At 37.2% G+C, this 14,227-nt stretch overlaps 1 protein-coding gene across 2 annotated transcripts in view; it reads right to left on the bottom strand.

Moving 5' to 3' along the window:
- C1H1orf21 (chromosome 1 C1orf21 homolog) overlaps positions 1–14,227 on the bottom strand; it is a 229,766-nt gene that overhangs the window by 26,306 nt on the left and 189,233 nt on the right. For both annotated transcript variants that reach the window (XM_036834884.1, XM_036834892.1), the window contains one exon: positions 3,842–3,918. In XM_036834884.1, the coding sequence (XP_036690779.1) occupies positions 3,842–3,918 (77 nt within the window). The remainder of the gene's footprint in view (positions 1–3,841; positions 3,919–14,227) is intronic.

Here is a 14,227-nt window from a genome sequence, read left to right as displayed (position 1 = left end):
AGCAGTTTCTGAATCAACAATGTTGATTCTTCCAATCCAAGAACATGGTATATCTCTCCATCTGTTTATATCATCTTTAATTTCTTTTCTTTTTTTTTTTTAACTTTGGGTTTCTTTATTTATTTATTTATTTATTTATTTATGGCTGTGTTGGGTCTTCGTTTCTGTGCGAGGGCTTTCTCTAGTTGCAGCAAGTGGGGGCCACTCTTCATCGCGGTGCGCGGGCCTCTCATTATCGTGGCCTCTCTTGTTGCGGAGCACAGGCTCCAGACGCGCAGGCTCAGTATATCATCTTTAATTTCTTTCATCAGTGTCTTATAGTTTTCTGCATACAGGTCTTTTGTCTCCTTAGGTTTATTCCTAGGTATTTTATTCTTTTTGTTGCAATGGTAAATGGGAGTGTTTTCTTAATTTCTCTTTCAGATTTTTCATCATTAGTGTATAGGAATGCAAGAGATTTCTGTGCATTAATTTTGTATCCTACTACTTTACCAAATTCATTGATTAGCTCTAGTAGTTTTCTGGTAGCATCTTTAGGATTGTCTATGTATAGTATCATGTCATCTGTAAACAGTGACAGCTTTACTTCTTCTTTTCCGATTTGGATTCCTTTTATTTCTTTTTCTTCTCTGATTGCTGTGGCTTAAACTTCCAAAACTATGTTGAATAATAGTGGTGAGAGTGGGCAACCTTGTCTTGTTCCTGATCTTAGAGGAAATGGTTTCAGTTTTTCACCATTGAGAACGATGTTGGCCATGTTGTGGGTTTGTCATATATGGCCTTTATTATGTTGAGGTTAAGTTCGCTCTACAAAGCTGCGATCTTAACAACAACCTAGAGGTTACTTACGTCCCACCCATGTGTGTTTCTCCCAACTCAAGGGAACCATCATGCCCCCGCTTTCCTTTTACATAGCTTTACTCTCTCTATGTGCTTAAAAAGTAGATGATTTATTTTAGTTGTTTTTAACTTTATAGAGTGAATTATGCTCTGTGTAATGTTTCAGGACTTACTCTTTGTTCTAGTGCTATATTGCTAGGGTCCATCCAGCATTGTGCATTGCTGCAGTGCATTCGTTTTAACTGCTAATATTCCACTGTGTGAATACAGTGTAGTTCATCTATCCAATTTCCTGTCAAAGGGCATTTGGGTGGTTTCTAATTGTTAAGGTGTTCTTACCAAGTGTCAGACACTGTGATAAGAACTGGGCATACATTATTTCATTTAAGCCCCAGCCCTATAAGACAGGATTTTTCACCTCCATTTTTCTTGGAGAAAACTGAAGCTCACAGACATAACGTCACTGGCCTAAGATTACAAAGTCAGTAAGAATGTGCTCTACGTGGTGCATCAAATGAAGGTGTGAGCATTATCTGCCTTCATTATTAATAAATCTGCCATTATCAGGTATGGGATTGTCCGTCCACTCATGGGGAAAAAAGCCTCATCTTATTTTATACAGCTGCATGATAAATAATAATTTCCTGGATACTATATTATGTCAACGAGTAGAAAAAGTAAAACCCTTCTCTTAGCCCTCTAGAAAAATTTCTTAGTTGAATTCTGGAAACCCAATGATGTGACTCACAGTTTAAAATACACACACACACACACACACACACACACACACGAGCATTATGCTGTGTGAAAAACAGGGGATTTTCTTCATAATTTTAATGTAAACACATGAGCCAATTTAATCAACTTCTCTGAAAGCTTCAGCACATGCCAGTCTGCAAAGCATGCTATTTCAATGTGTCAAAGTTAAATAAATATTTGCTTTAAAGGAAAAAAGAAATTCTCAATAGAGTCTTTTTCTAGAAGCATTTAAAAGGAGCATATATCTAATGGCTTGGATGAAAAGATGATTTGGTAGTGTTATCAGGTATCTGTTGTCCCCAGAGGCAGATAAAATTAGTGTAGATAAAAGTGATTACAAGTGAAGTGGATTAGGTAGGTTGTGATTATAGCATGACATTTACCTGAGGGTGAAAAAAATCGGTTGTCCCATTATACTGACACTGTAAATGATAAATGGATTTTAAAATGTCCAGTTTTCTTTGGAAGTAAAAACTTCAATCCCTGAGCTCATTCACCACCCCCTGAAGAGCCCTAAACACCATATCACAGTGGCCAAGGCTGCAGCAATTCCAGACACTCAGCCAGGTTAAAGTGATTATGTTATTTTTGTCTCAACCTCCTGGGAAGAACCACAGAACACAACTTTTTCCACTTACGATATTGATTTACATATATGTCATAGTTAAATTTATTTGGGGATGGTGGTGACTGTGTCAGATGTACTCGTGTGATCAGCACCCTTAGGGAATTTGTTCATATTTAGGCAGAACAACACAAAAGAGATTTGCAGCCTCTGGGATTACAGCTTCTTTGAAGAAAGGGCAGGTAGCTTCAAAGTCACACAAGTGCATTTTATCACCAAGGTAGACTCAGTTTTAGAACAATATAGAAACTACTCATTATTCTTTTTAGCATTTTAATTGTGAAATACTTAACACATAAAAAAGGAAACATATAATGTTATTTGTACATTTTCAAATAATAATAATTAAAGGAACACGCGTGTAACCACCACTCAGATTAAGAGATAGAACCTCTGGTCCCATTGTCTTCTATCCAGTAGAAAGAACCACTGTTCTGAATTTAATGCCTTTTCATTTCCTTGCTTGCCTTTATTGTTTTACCAAGTACATATATATAATATATGGCTTAGCTCTGCCTGCTTTTGCACTTTATATGCATGAAACTGTACATAGGCAGGTACTACCACTTACCTTACTGGTACAACCTTACATTTCATGAGATTCCTCTATCTTGATCTGGGTAGCTATTGGTCATTCATTTTCACTGATATGTAGCATTCCCATCATAAGAATATACCACATTTTTGTTATCCATTACATGTCTGATGGACATTCGGGTTTTATTTCCAAGAGCTTTTGTTTTTGGCCATGTCACCGCCATGAGGCACGCAGGATCTTAGTTCCCCGACCAGGGATGGAACCCATGCCATGTGCAGTGTAAGCGTGGAGTCTTAACCACTGGACTGCCAGGGAAGTCCCATATCTTCAAGAGCTTTAAGAGCTCACATAAACAGTGCTGCTATGGACATTTCAAAATATGCCTGCTGGCACACATGCACAAGTTTCTCTAGCGTATACACCTGAGAGTGGAGTTGTTTTCCAAAGTAATTGTACCAGTTTATATCCCTACATTCTGGTAAACATTTTAGTATCATTAGACTTCTAAATTTTTGCCAATCTTGTGGTGTGAAATGGTATTTTTTTCATATGCATTAGCTATTCATGTTTCCTCTTCAGTCAAGTGGTTATTTATGTCTTTAGCCTGCTTTTCTATGAGTTCTGTCTTTTACTTATTGATTCATAGAATTACTTGATATATTCTGGAAACCCAACTACTGTTAATTATACGTATTATAAATATATTCCATCATTTTGTGGCCTTTTACTCTCCTATAGTATATTTTGATAAACAGAAGTTCTTAATTTTAATGTAGTCACAAAAATTAATCATTTTTCTTAAGATTTGCATCCTTTGTGACTTATTCAAAGTTTTTCCCTACCCCATGGTTATAAAGATATTCCCCTTCATTTTCTTCTAACTGATGTGAAGTGTCAGCTCTGTCATATATTGTGGGTCTGTTTTGGGTCTCTCTATTTTGTTCCATTAGACTAAATCACACTGTCTCAATTACTGAGGCTTATCATAAGTCTTGGTTATCTGGCAGGCAAAATGGAGCTCACTCTAAAAACATTTTTAGCTTTAAAAACAATATAGGAAAATAGGAACTAGAACTTACTTTGCTCTAGGTTGATGAACTAATCCCGGAATCTCTTTATTAGTTTTAAGTCTTACATTTGAACTGGCACTTTTTTCCTGAAACACATAAACACACATGTAAAAGACAAGATGAGAATCAGCAATTAAACAAGAGCATAAATTTTCATCAACAAAATGTTAGATGTTGATGTTTGGGAGCCTCTGAGGTTGGGGAGGACAAAAGTCCTTACAAAGATGTCACACAGTACAAGTAGAACTGCCAAATATTTTAACAGGGAACATTGTCATGAAAAGAGGAATTAACTTTTATAACAGCTATGGCTCCTTTTAGAAAATAACGTGTGAGTAATGTTTGATTTTTAGGTGGAGTTACTGAAAACAGTAAGAGAATCAAAGAACAGAAGATCCTAGTGAAAAAGAACAGCAGTAGTACAACCACAGCCATTGTTTGCTTGCCCACGTTAAGTGACTTTGTGCATTTTATTTGTGAAAGACAACTGCAGTTACTGACACATAAAGTTTGCACAAGGCCCCAGCAGCGACAGGGACAAGAACATGACTAAAAATAGCTAATATTTTCCATGTATAATGAATATTGAGATTGAATTCAATTAAATTAATGAAACTCAATACTAGCCTGTATTCCAGAAATACTTCTTTGGCTTTTAGCCTGATCTGATTTCTTATTCCCAGTAAACCAGCCGCATAGGAAAGAAATACTCTCAAATCTTAAAATACAAGTATATCAGTAAGCACACTGTCTCAATAATACTACTGCTTTGTGTTTTTACATTATCTTTAAAAAAAATATTTAAGGTGCTTTAAAATTTGCTCTCTAAATATACCCCCGAAAATGAAAGGAAGGACTATTCTAAACCTACTTAACAGGTGACTATATACACTCAAGCAACCTGAGGTGTGGCAATAATTAAAGACCTGGGGTAGGTAGGGGGGCAAGGAATAAAAAGTCCTGTGGGCCGACCCGCCATTCTCACCATAGGCAGAGTGATGTGGGATGGCACATAAACAGATGGTCCCCAAATGAGCTCTTTCAAGAGCTCATTATTTCTCCTAGGATAGCAGAAGCCATGTAAATCAGTGAAACTGCAACGACTTACATGCCTGGTTGTTTGCTATTTACCACCAAACATGAGCATATCTGTACAATGTCAGTCCTCCAAAATAGAAGGTAATTTCGTTTGTGACCTTCCAGGAGAAGAAACAATCATTACAGTTCTTTTGCAGCCTAGCTTACCTTCTTTACCTCACACTAAACTCGAGAATGTTTTCATGAACATTTAAAAAGTATAAAATATATACTTTTCCCTCTGCTGATGTAGTCAGTGAACAACAGATGAACTACCTTATTTTTTTACAAAGAAGGTGGGAGAACAATTAGAAAACTTTAATGCACTGAGTCCAGGAGGGCGGGACCCACATCCCTTCTTTGCAACTGGGACCACAGTGCCTGGCTAGGGGCCTGGCGCTCCATGGGAGGCACTCATCGAATATTGGTAGAACAAATAAATGATGCCAGCACATAATTAACTTTTCTAAACATAGATAAAAATAGCTCAACTGTAGTCTCTCTGCAGGACTGAAGATGTAGGTTCCCTCCAAATGAGTCATTTTCTCCCTTAAACTTTATGTGTGCTTGGACTAAGCACTGAAAATGGATGTATTTGATGTGACAGAACCTTATACTTTTTCTCTATTCACATAATTTCCTAAACTCTTTGAACTTAAATGATGCATCATAATTTTAAATATTGCTAAGACAGGAAAGAGACTTCTAATTCAAATAATGCAAAGACATATAATTGTATTCTGTTTCTATTCAATTTATTAAACTATACCCTTCATAACTATACTGTCTCACCAAATCTTCCTTAAAAACACATTGTGTGGTTGCTAAAAAAGAAGGAACCGCCCCAAACAGAGACTCAATAGATGGGTAGGACACTTTAGGACATCAGGCACAGACGTGCTCTTCCAGGAAGTGAGAGTACCCAAGGTGAGGCAGAGGTGGGGGGGTGAGGGCATGGGGGATGAGGAGGAAGCAGCTGGAGATTTCCTGGCTACAAATATATATATAACTACATAGAGATTTCTATCTATTTTGTACTTATAATGTATTTGTTTTTACAAATTACCACTTATCAAGATCAGTAACAATTCACCACATGTTATTCTAACTGGTTGCATATATCAACTCATTTTAATGTTCACAAGTACATATATATTAATTTACTTTTATGCCCACATACCTCTCTGAGATAGGTATCGTTATTTTCCCCATTTTATAAATGAGGAAGCTGAGGCATGGAGAGGTGAAACACTTACTGGGATTCTACAAGTAATAAGTAATAGCGTTGGGATTTGAATCCATGCAGAATGGCCCCAGAGTTCATGCTATTAGCCACTAGGCCAGCAGTCCTCAAAGTTTTAGTATCAAGACCTCTTACCTATATTCTGCAAATTTTGATACATTTCATCACACAATATGAAAAAAATCACATTTGTTAAAATCAGCATCAATCTCATGAGAAAAATCTTTCCTTTTTTTAATTTTAATTTTTATTTTTGGCTGCACTGCGCAGCATGCGGGATCTTAGTTCCCCAACCAGGGATCGAACCCGCGCCCCCTGCATTGGAAGTGCAGAGTCTTAACCACTGGACCGCCAGGGAAGTCCCTCATGAGAAAAGTCTTGACAAAAGGTGTCAAGCTCATGGTGGTGGATACAAGTTTTCCAAGATTCTACTTTTGGTTTAACATTCGAATTTTATGACCAGCAACAAACACGGACAATTGTTTTCTGTGGAATAATGGGCTCTCTTCGGTCATTTTTGAGAAACTGTTTGCCAAATACCCAAGTCTGAATATCCATAATTTGTCTGTCAGGCACTTCTTTTCTACAGTAGAGATGGTGTCCCACAAAAAACAGCTGCAAGTTCAGCTTGCAACTCAATCAATTGCAGAAGTGCTTTTCCTTGAGATAACGATCTTATTCAAAAATAAAAAGATATGCATCTAAGGCCTAAGAGTTAAAAAATTCAACAATTTCTACTGCTTCATTAAGGGCATTCTTTTTTTTTTAAGAATCAATTTTATTTATTTATAGTTGCGTTGGGTGTTCGTTGCTGCCCACGGGCTTTCTTTAGTTGTGGCGAGTGGGCTCCTCATTGCGGTGGCTTCTCTTGTTGCGGAGCACGGGCTCTAGGGCATGTGGACTTCAGTAGTTGTGGCTCGCAGGCTCTAGAGCACAGGCTCAATAGTTGTGGTGCACGGGCTTCAGTAGCTGTGGCTCGCAGGGTGTAGAGCACAAGCTCAGTAGTTGTGGCACACAGGCTTAGTTGCTCCGTGGCATGTGGGATCTTCCTGGACCAGGGATTGAACCCGTGTCCCCTGCACTGGCAGGCAGATTCTTAACCACTGCGCCACCAGGGAAGTCCCCATCAAGGGCATTCTTAAGTGAAAATAGAATATATTCTTCCACTATGCTTGGTGGTGGTGACTACTAATAATAACTACTATTAGTACTACTAATAATAGTACTACTATGATTACTAATAAGGTGTGGTGCCAATGCCTGGATTTGTGCTAAGGCACAGGCAGTTTTACCCACCATTGCTTTTGTACCATCAGTACAAATGTCAACAGCTATCTGCCTTGAAAAAGGCAAATAGCTTATTTATTATTAGGAAAATGACTTTGAAGACTCCCTGAGAATATCTCAGGAACCTCCAGGGGTCTGCAGGCCACACCTGAACTATACATAGTGCCTTTCTATTTCTTTTGCATAGAAAAGAACTTTCAATTATTTAATTGTGGTATACGCTTTAAGAAAAAATATTTAACTGCCTTATTGTGATAAAATCTATATTCCATACAATTCCCGCATTATAAATGATTAAATGATTTTAGTAAATTTATAGAGCTGTGCAATTATCACCACAATCCAGTTTTAGAACAGTTAGATCAGCCCCAAAAGTTTCGTCATACCCATTTGTTCTCATCTGTAGTCCCTGGCAACCATAGATCTGCTTTCTGTCTCTACAAATTTGCTTTGTCTAGATTCACATAAATGGAATCATACAATATATAGCCTTTTGCATCTGGCATTTTTCACTTAGCATAATGTTTTCAAGGTTCATCTATACTTCAGCATATTTCAGTGTTTCATTTATTTTAATTGCTAGATAATATTCCAATGTATGGATATACTGTATTTTGTTTATCCATGCATAATTTGATGAACATATGGACTGTTTCCAGTTTGTGGCTATTATGAATAATGCTGCTATGAACATTCATATACAAGTCTTTGTGTGAACATACATTTTCATTCCTCTTGGGTAGACTCTAAGGAGTGGAACTGCCAGATTATATGATAAGTTTATATTTGACTATTTAAGATGTCACCAAACTGTTTTCCAAAGTGGCTGTGTCATTTTACATTCCCACCAGCAGTGCACGATGGTTCCAGTTTCTCTACCTCCCTGCCAACACTTGGTATTGTCTCTTCAATTACAGTCATTCAAGTGGGCGTCTCATTGTGGGCTTTATTTATTTTACAAATTTTATTTATTTGGATTTGTTCTTATATGTCTTCCTATCAGAACACCTAGCACCTTGCTACATGGGAGCATTTATATGCTTACTGGTTCGCTGTATTTACATCAAGAAGTCAGTTTTATATTTGCTTACAAACACCAATTAACTTCTGCTTTGGGTTTGTTTGTTGGGGAAGGAGAAGTTTAAGGAGACCTGTCTTTAAAAAAAGAAACAACAAGCAAACAAACAAAACCAAGAAAGGCCAGAGGAAGGATGAGACTGATGGGAGTCTCCGACGGAGCAGATCCAACAGGAGGGCTGAGGGCCATGCCACATTTGGGGTGCTCCAGGAATAGGAACAGAGAATTAAATTGGGAGATGACGGAAGAGGTAACTAAGATATTATTTCCCTTGGCAAGAAAAAACTATTTTAATGGCATTTGACACTCATAAAATAAGTACCTAAAATAAACTGGGACCAAGTGGGATTAAGATGAAGCCACTGAAAGGGCCCTCAGCAGGCAGTTGGTAGAGCTGTGTTTTTATGATCCATCCATATTGGTATCAGAATCATCTAGGACGCTTGTTAAAATACAGATTCCAAGGCCCTACACAATACCTCCTAAGTGTCAGACTCTGGGATTGTGCCCAGGAATCTGCATTTTAAACAAGAGTCCTAGGTGACTCTTAACTCAAAGTTTGAGGACTTTTATTTCAGAGAAAAGGTACCTTTGTGCTTAGAATTCTCCCTCTTGGTCTTCCACAGAGCAGTTTTCAAACTGAGCCCTGGTGTTCTGCAGAGCTGCCTCAGGGGTCAACAGCAAGGCCTCTCAGAGCAGCAATCCCTTGAACTGTACATTCAGGGGTTTTCAAATGATGCTGGAAAAAAGCATCCACTTCTCAAAAATGTTTGCAAACTAATGTCAGGTAGTGACATGTGTATTTAAACAGCAAATCAAACAACTTCTCCTTTGCTTGGAATTTTATTTCTTTATGAACAGAACACACTCGTCAGTGTCTAGAGTAAACTTATCATTCTCTTCTTAGCTTCTCTCATGTTGAAGACAGTCAAACCGAAATATATTTATTCTGCTGCTTCCAATCTCGAGGGTCATCTCCCAAAGGGAAAGTCAGAATACCAAGAAAAACTGACAGCTTCTTTACAAAGTCTTCTTGAACTTCAGCTCCTTAATTCTGAAGGAAGCAACACAATGCATTCAGGGAGTTGAAGAAAGTACCCCACTCCCTGTTGGTGAGGGAAGGAGCTTCTTTCCTCCTATCACTTCTTTGCCTGTGTTGTCCCACTGAGTCCGGGTCCTGGGAGGTTCCCAGAGTTGGTCTGGGTTGGAAGTGTGAGGAGGAATTTCATTTTCTTTTTTCTGTGCCCAACGGCAGGAAGTTCTGTCTTACAAAGAAATCTCAGGGGCCAGATGGATGGAGGAAGCTGGAGGCCTAGAGAAAAACAGTGGGAGTTGGAGTACTAGCTTCTGGGACTGCTAATGAGGGGCCGACACAGATAAAAGATACAAAAGCACTAAGTACGAACTCTCAGTGGGTTTCCCTCTATACAAAGACTCTGTGTGTGTGTGCATTTTAACCACTGCATTTCAGAAAGTACCTGAAAACTAGAAAAGGTAAATACTTTAACTAGAATTAGGAGATTTTTGGGGGGTACACACACATTTAAAAGTAAGAACATGTTCAGCTATAACATAAATAATGAGTAATCATTCCAGCTTCTGGGGAGTGTCCCATACGATATACTCTCTGAGAAAACAATCTCATTTGATGTTTTACAAATTTGTGTGATTTCCTAAGAAGTATTAACACAAGTAGGACACCACCTCCTTCAACTATAAAGGAATAGTATCCTCTCTCTTCTGAGTGATGGTGATTAGCTGAGTGACATTTATTCTACCAGAATTTCTGGATGTTAGCAAATGGCAAGGCCCAAGCTACGCAATGCAACTGTTGACTTGGGCCCACCGTTATCATAAATATGTGAGGTCAATGTAATTATAATTACCTGTCCATGGAGATTATTAGAATTATTAGTATTTTGTTAGAATTATTTAGTAGTGATGAAATTGGCATGGAAAGTCTCAGCTTTATGGAAATTCTTTCTATAAATTAAAATATAACCATGTACCTCATTCTATATCAAGTAAATGTTAAGTGGAGCAAATCAGTTTTAAAGCACCAAATATTATTCACATAGTTGTTTCACAAGGTATATTGGAAATATTTAAAATAATCTTTAAAAAGCAAACAGAGTTTTAAGAAATTGCCAGAACAGATTTCATTGTTTACCAACAAACCTAGAACCAAGTCTCTAAGTTACTATGTCAGGAATTAAAAGAAACTATCATTCACAGAAAGATAGACAAGATGAAAAGGCAGAGGGCTATGTACCAGATGAAGGAACAAGATAAAACCCCAGAAAAACACCTAAATAAAGTGGAGATAGGCAACCTTCCAGAAAAAGAATTCAGAATAATGATAGTGAAGATGATCCAGGACCGCGGAAAAAGAATGGAGGCAAAGATCGAGAAGATGCAAGAAATGTTTAACAAAGACCTAGAAGAATTAAAGAACAAACAAACAGAGATGAACAATACAATAACTCAAATGAAAACTACACTAGAAGGAATGAATAGCAGAATAACTGAGTCAGAGAAACGGATAAGTGACCTGGAAGAAGGAATGGTGGAATTCACTGCTGCAGAACAGAATTAAAAAAAAAACAATGAAAAGAAATGAAGACAGCCTAAGAGACCTCTGGGACAACATTAAATGCAACAACATTCGCATTATAGGGGTCCCAGAAGGAGAAGAGAGAGAAAAAGGACCAGAGAAAATATTTGAAGAGATTATAGTCGAAAACTTCCCTAACATGGGAAAGGAAATACCCACCCAAGTCAAGGAAGCGCAGAGAGTCCCATACAGGATAAAGCCAAGGAGAAACATGCCGAGACACATAGTAATCAAACTGGCAAAAATTAAAGACAAAAAAAATTATTGAAAGCAGCAAGGTAAAAACGAAAAATAACATACAAGGGAACTCCCATAAGGTTAACAGCTGATTTCTCAGCAGAAACTCTACGAGCTAGAAGGGAGTGGCATGATATACTTAAAGTGATGAAAGGGAAGAACCTACAACCAAGATTACTCTACCTGGCAAGGATCTCATTCAGATTCGATGGAGAAATCAAAAGCTTTACAGACAAGCAAAAGCTAAAAGAATTCAGCACCACCAAACCAGCTCTACAACAAATGCTAAAGGAACTTCTCTTAGTGGGAAACACAAGAGAAGAAAAGGATCTACAAAAACAAACCCAAAACAATTAAGAAAATGGTCATAGGAACATACATATCGATAATTACCTTAAATGTGAATGGATTAAATGCTCCAACCAAAAGACACAGGCTTGCTGAATGGATACAAAAACAAGACCCATATATATGCTGTCTACAAGAGACCACTTCAGACCTAGGGACACATACAGACTGAAAGTGAGGGGATGGAAAAAGATATTCCATGCAAATGGAAATCAAAAGAAAGCTGGAGGAGCTATACTCATATCAGATAAAATAGACTTTAAAATAAAGAATGTTACAAGAGACAAGGAAGGACACTACATAATGATCAAGGGATCAATCCAAGAAGAAGATATAACAATTATAAATATATATGCACCCAACATAGGAGCACCTCAATACATAAGGCAACTGCTAACAGCTATAAAATAGGAAATCGACAGTAACACAATAATAGTGGGGGACTTTAACACCTCACTTACACCAATGGACAGATCGTCCAAAATGAAAATAAATAAGGAAACAGAAGCTTTAAATAACACAGTAGACTAGATAGATTTAATTGATATTTATAGGACATTCCATCCAAAAACAGCAGATTACACTTTCTTCTCAAGTGCGCACAGAATATTTTCCAGGATAGATCACATCTTGGGTCACAAATCAAGCCTCAGTAAATTTAAGAAAATTGAAATCCTATCAAGCATCTTTTCTGACCACAACGTTATGAGATTAGAAATCAATTACAGGGAAAAAAATGTAAAAAACACAAACACATGGAGTCTAAACAATACATTACTAAATAACCAAGAGATCACTGAAGAAATCAAAGAGGAAATCAAAAAATACCTAGAGACAAATGACGATGAAAACATGATGATCCAAAACCTATGGGATGCAGCAAAAGCAGATCTAAGAGGGAAGTTTATAGCTATACAAGCCTACCTCAAGAAACAAGAAAAATCTCAAATAAACAATCTAACCTTACACCTAAAGGAACTAGAGAAAGAAGAACAAACAAAACTCAAAGTTAGCAGAAGGAAAGAGATCATAAAGATCAGAGCAGAAATAAATGAAATAGAAACAAAGAAAACAAGAGCAAAGATCAATAAAACTAAAAGCTGGTTCTTTGAGAAGGTAAACAAAATTGATAAACCATTAGCCAGACTCATCAAGAAAAAGAGGGAGAGGACTCAAATCAATACAATTAGAAATGAAAAAGGAGAAGTTACAACAGACACCACAGAAAGAAAAAGCATCCTAAGAGAGTATTATAAGCAACTCTATGCCAATAAAGTGAACAACCTGGAAGAAATGGACAAATTCTTCGAAAGGTATAACCTTCCAAGACTGAACCAGGAAGAAACAGAAAATATGAACAGACCAATCACAAGTAATGAAATTGAAACTGTGATTAAAGATCTTCCAACAAAGACAAGTCCAGGACCAGATGGCTTCATAGGTGAATTCTATCAAACACTTAGAGAAGAGCTAACACCCATCCTTCTCAAACTCTTCCAAAAGATTGCAGAGGAAGGAACACTCCCAAACTCATTCTACGAGGCCACCATCACCCTGATACTAAAACCAGACAAAGATACTACAAAACAAGAAAATTACAGACCAATATCACTCATGAATATAGATGCAAAAATCCTCAATAAAATACTAGCATACAGAATCCAACAGCACATTAAAAGGATCATACACCAAGATCAAGTGGGATTTATCTCAGGGATGCAAGGATTCTTCAATATACGCAAATCTTTCAATGTGATACACCATATTAACAAACTGAAGAATAAAAACCATATGATCATCTCAATAGATGCAGAAAAAACTTTTGACAAAATTCAACACCCATTTATGATAAAAACTCCCCAGAAAGTGGGCATAGAGGGAACCTACCTCAACATAATAAAGGCCATATACGACAAATCCACAGCAAACATCATTCTCAGTGGTGAAAAACTGAAAGCATTTCCTCTAAGATCAGGAATGAGACAAGGATGTCCACTCTCACCACTATTATTCAACATAGTTTTGGAAGTCCTAGCCACAGCAATCAGAGAAGAAAAAGAAATAAAAGGAATACAAATTGGAAAAGAAGAAGTAAAACTGTCACTGTTTGCAGATGACATGATACTATACTTAGAGAATCCTAAAAATGCCACCAGAAAACTACTAGAGCTAATCAATGAATTTGGTAAAGTTGCAGGATGCAAAATTAATGCACAGAAATCTCTTGCATCCCTATACATGAATGATGAAAAATCTGAAAGAGAAATTATGGAAACACTCCCATTTACCATTGCAACAAAAAGAATAAAATACCTAGGAATAAACCTACCTAGGGAAACAAAAGACCTGTATGCAGAAAACTATAAGACACTGATGAAAGAAATTAAAGATGATACGAACTAATGGAGAGATATACCATGTTCTTGGATTGGAATAATCAACATTGTGAAAATGACTCTACCACCCAAAGCAATCTACAAATTCAATGCAATCCCTATCAAATTACCAGTG

Source organism: Balaenoptera musculus, chromosome 1 (genome assembly GCF_009873245.2).
Source record: "Balaenoptera musculus isolate JJ_BM4_2016_0621 chromosome 1, mBalMus1.pri.v3, whole genome shotgun sequence".
Lineage (NCBI taxonomy): Eukaryota > Metazoa > Chordata > Mammalia > Artiodactyla > Balaenopteridae > Balaenoptera > Balaenoptera musculus.
This window is presented reverse-complemented; position numbering and strand designations above follow the sequence as displayed.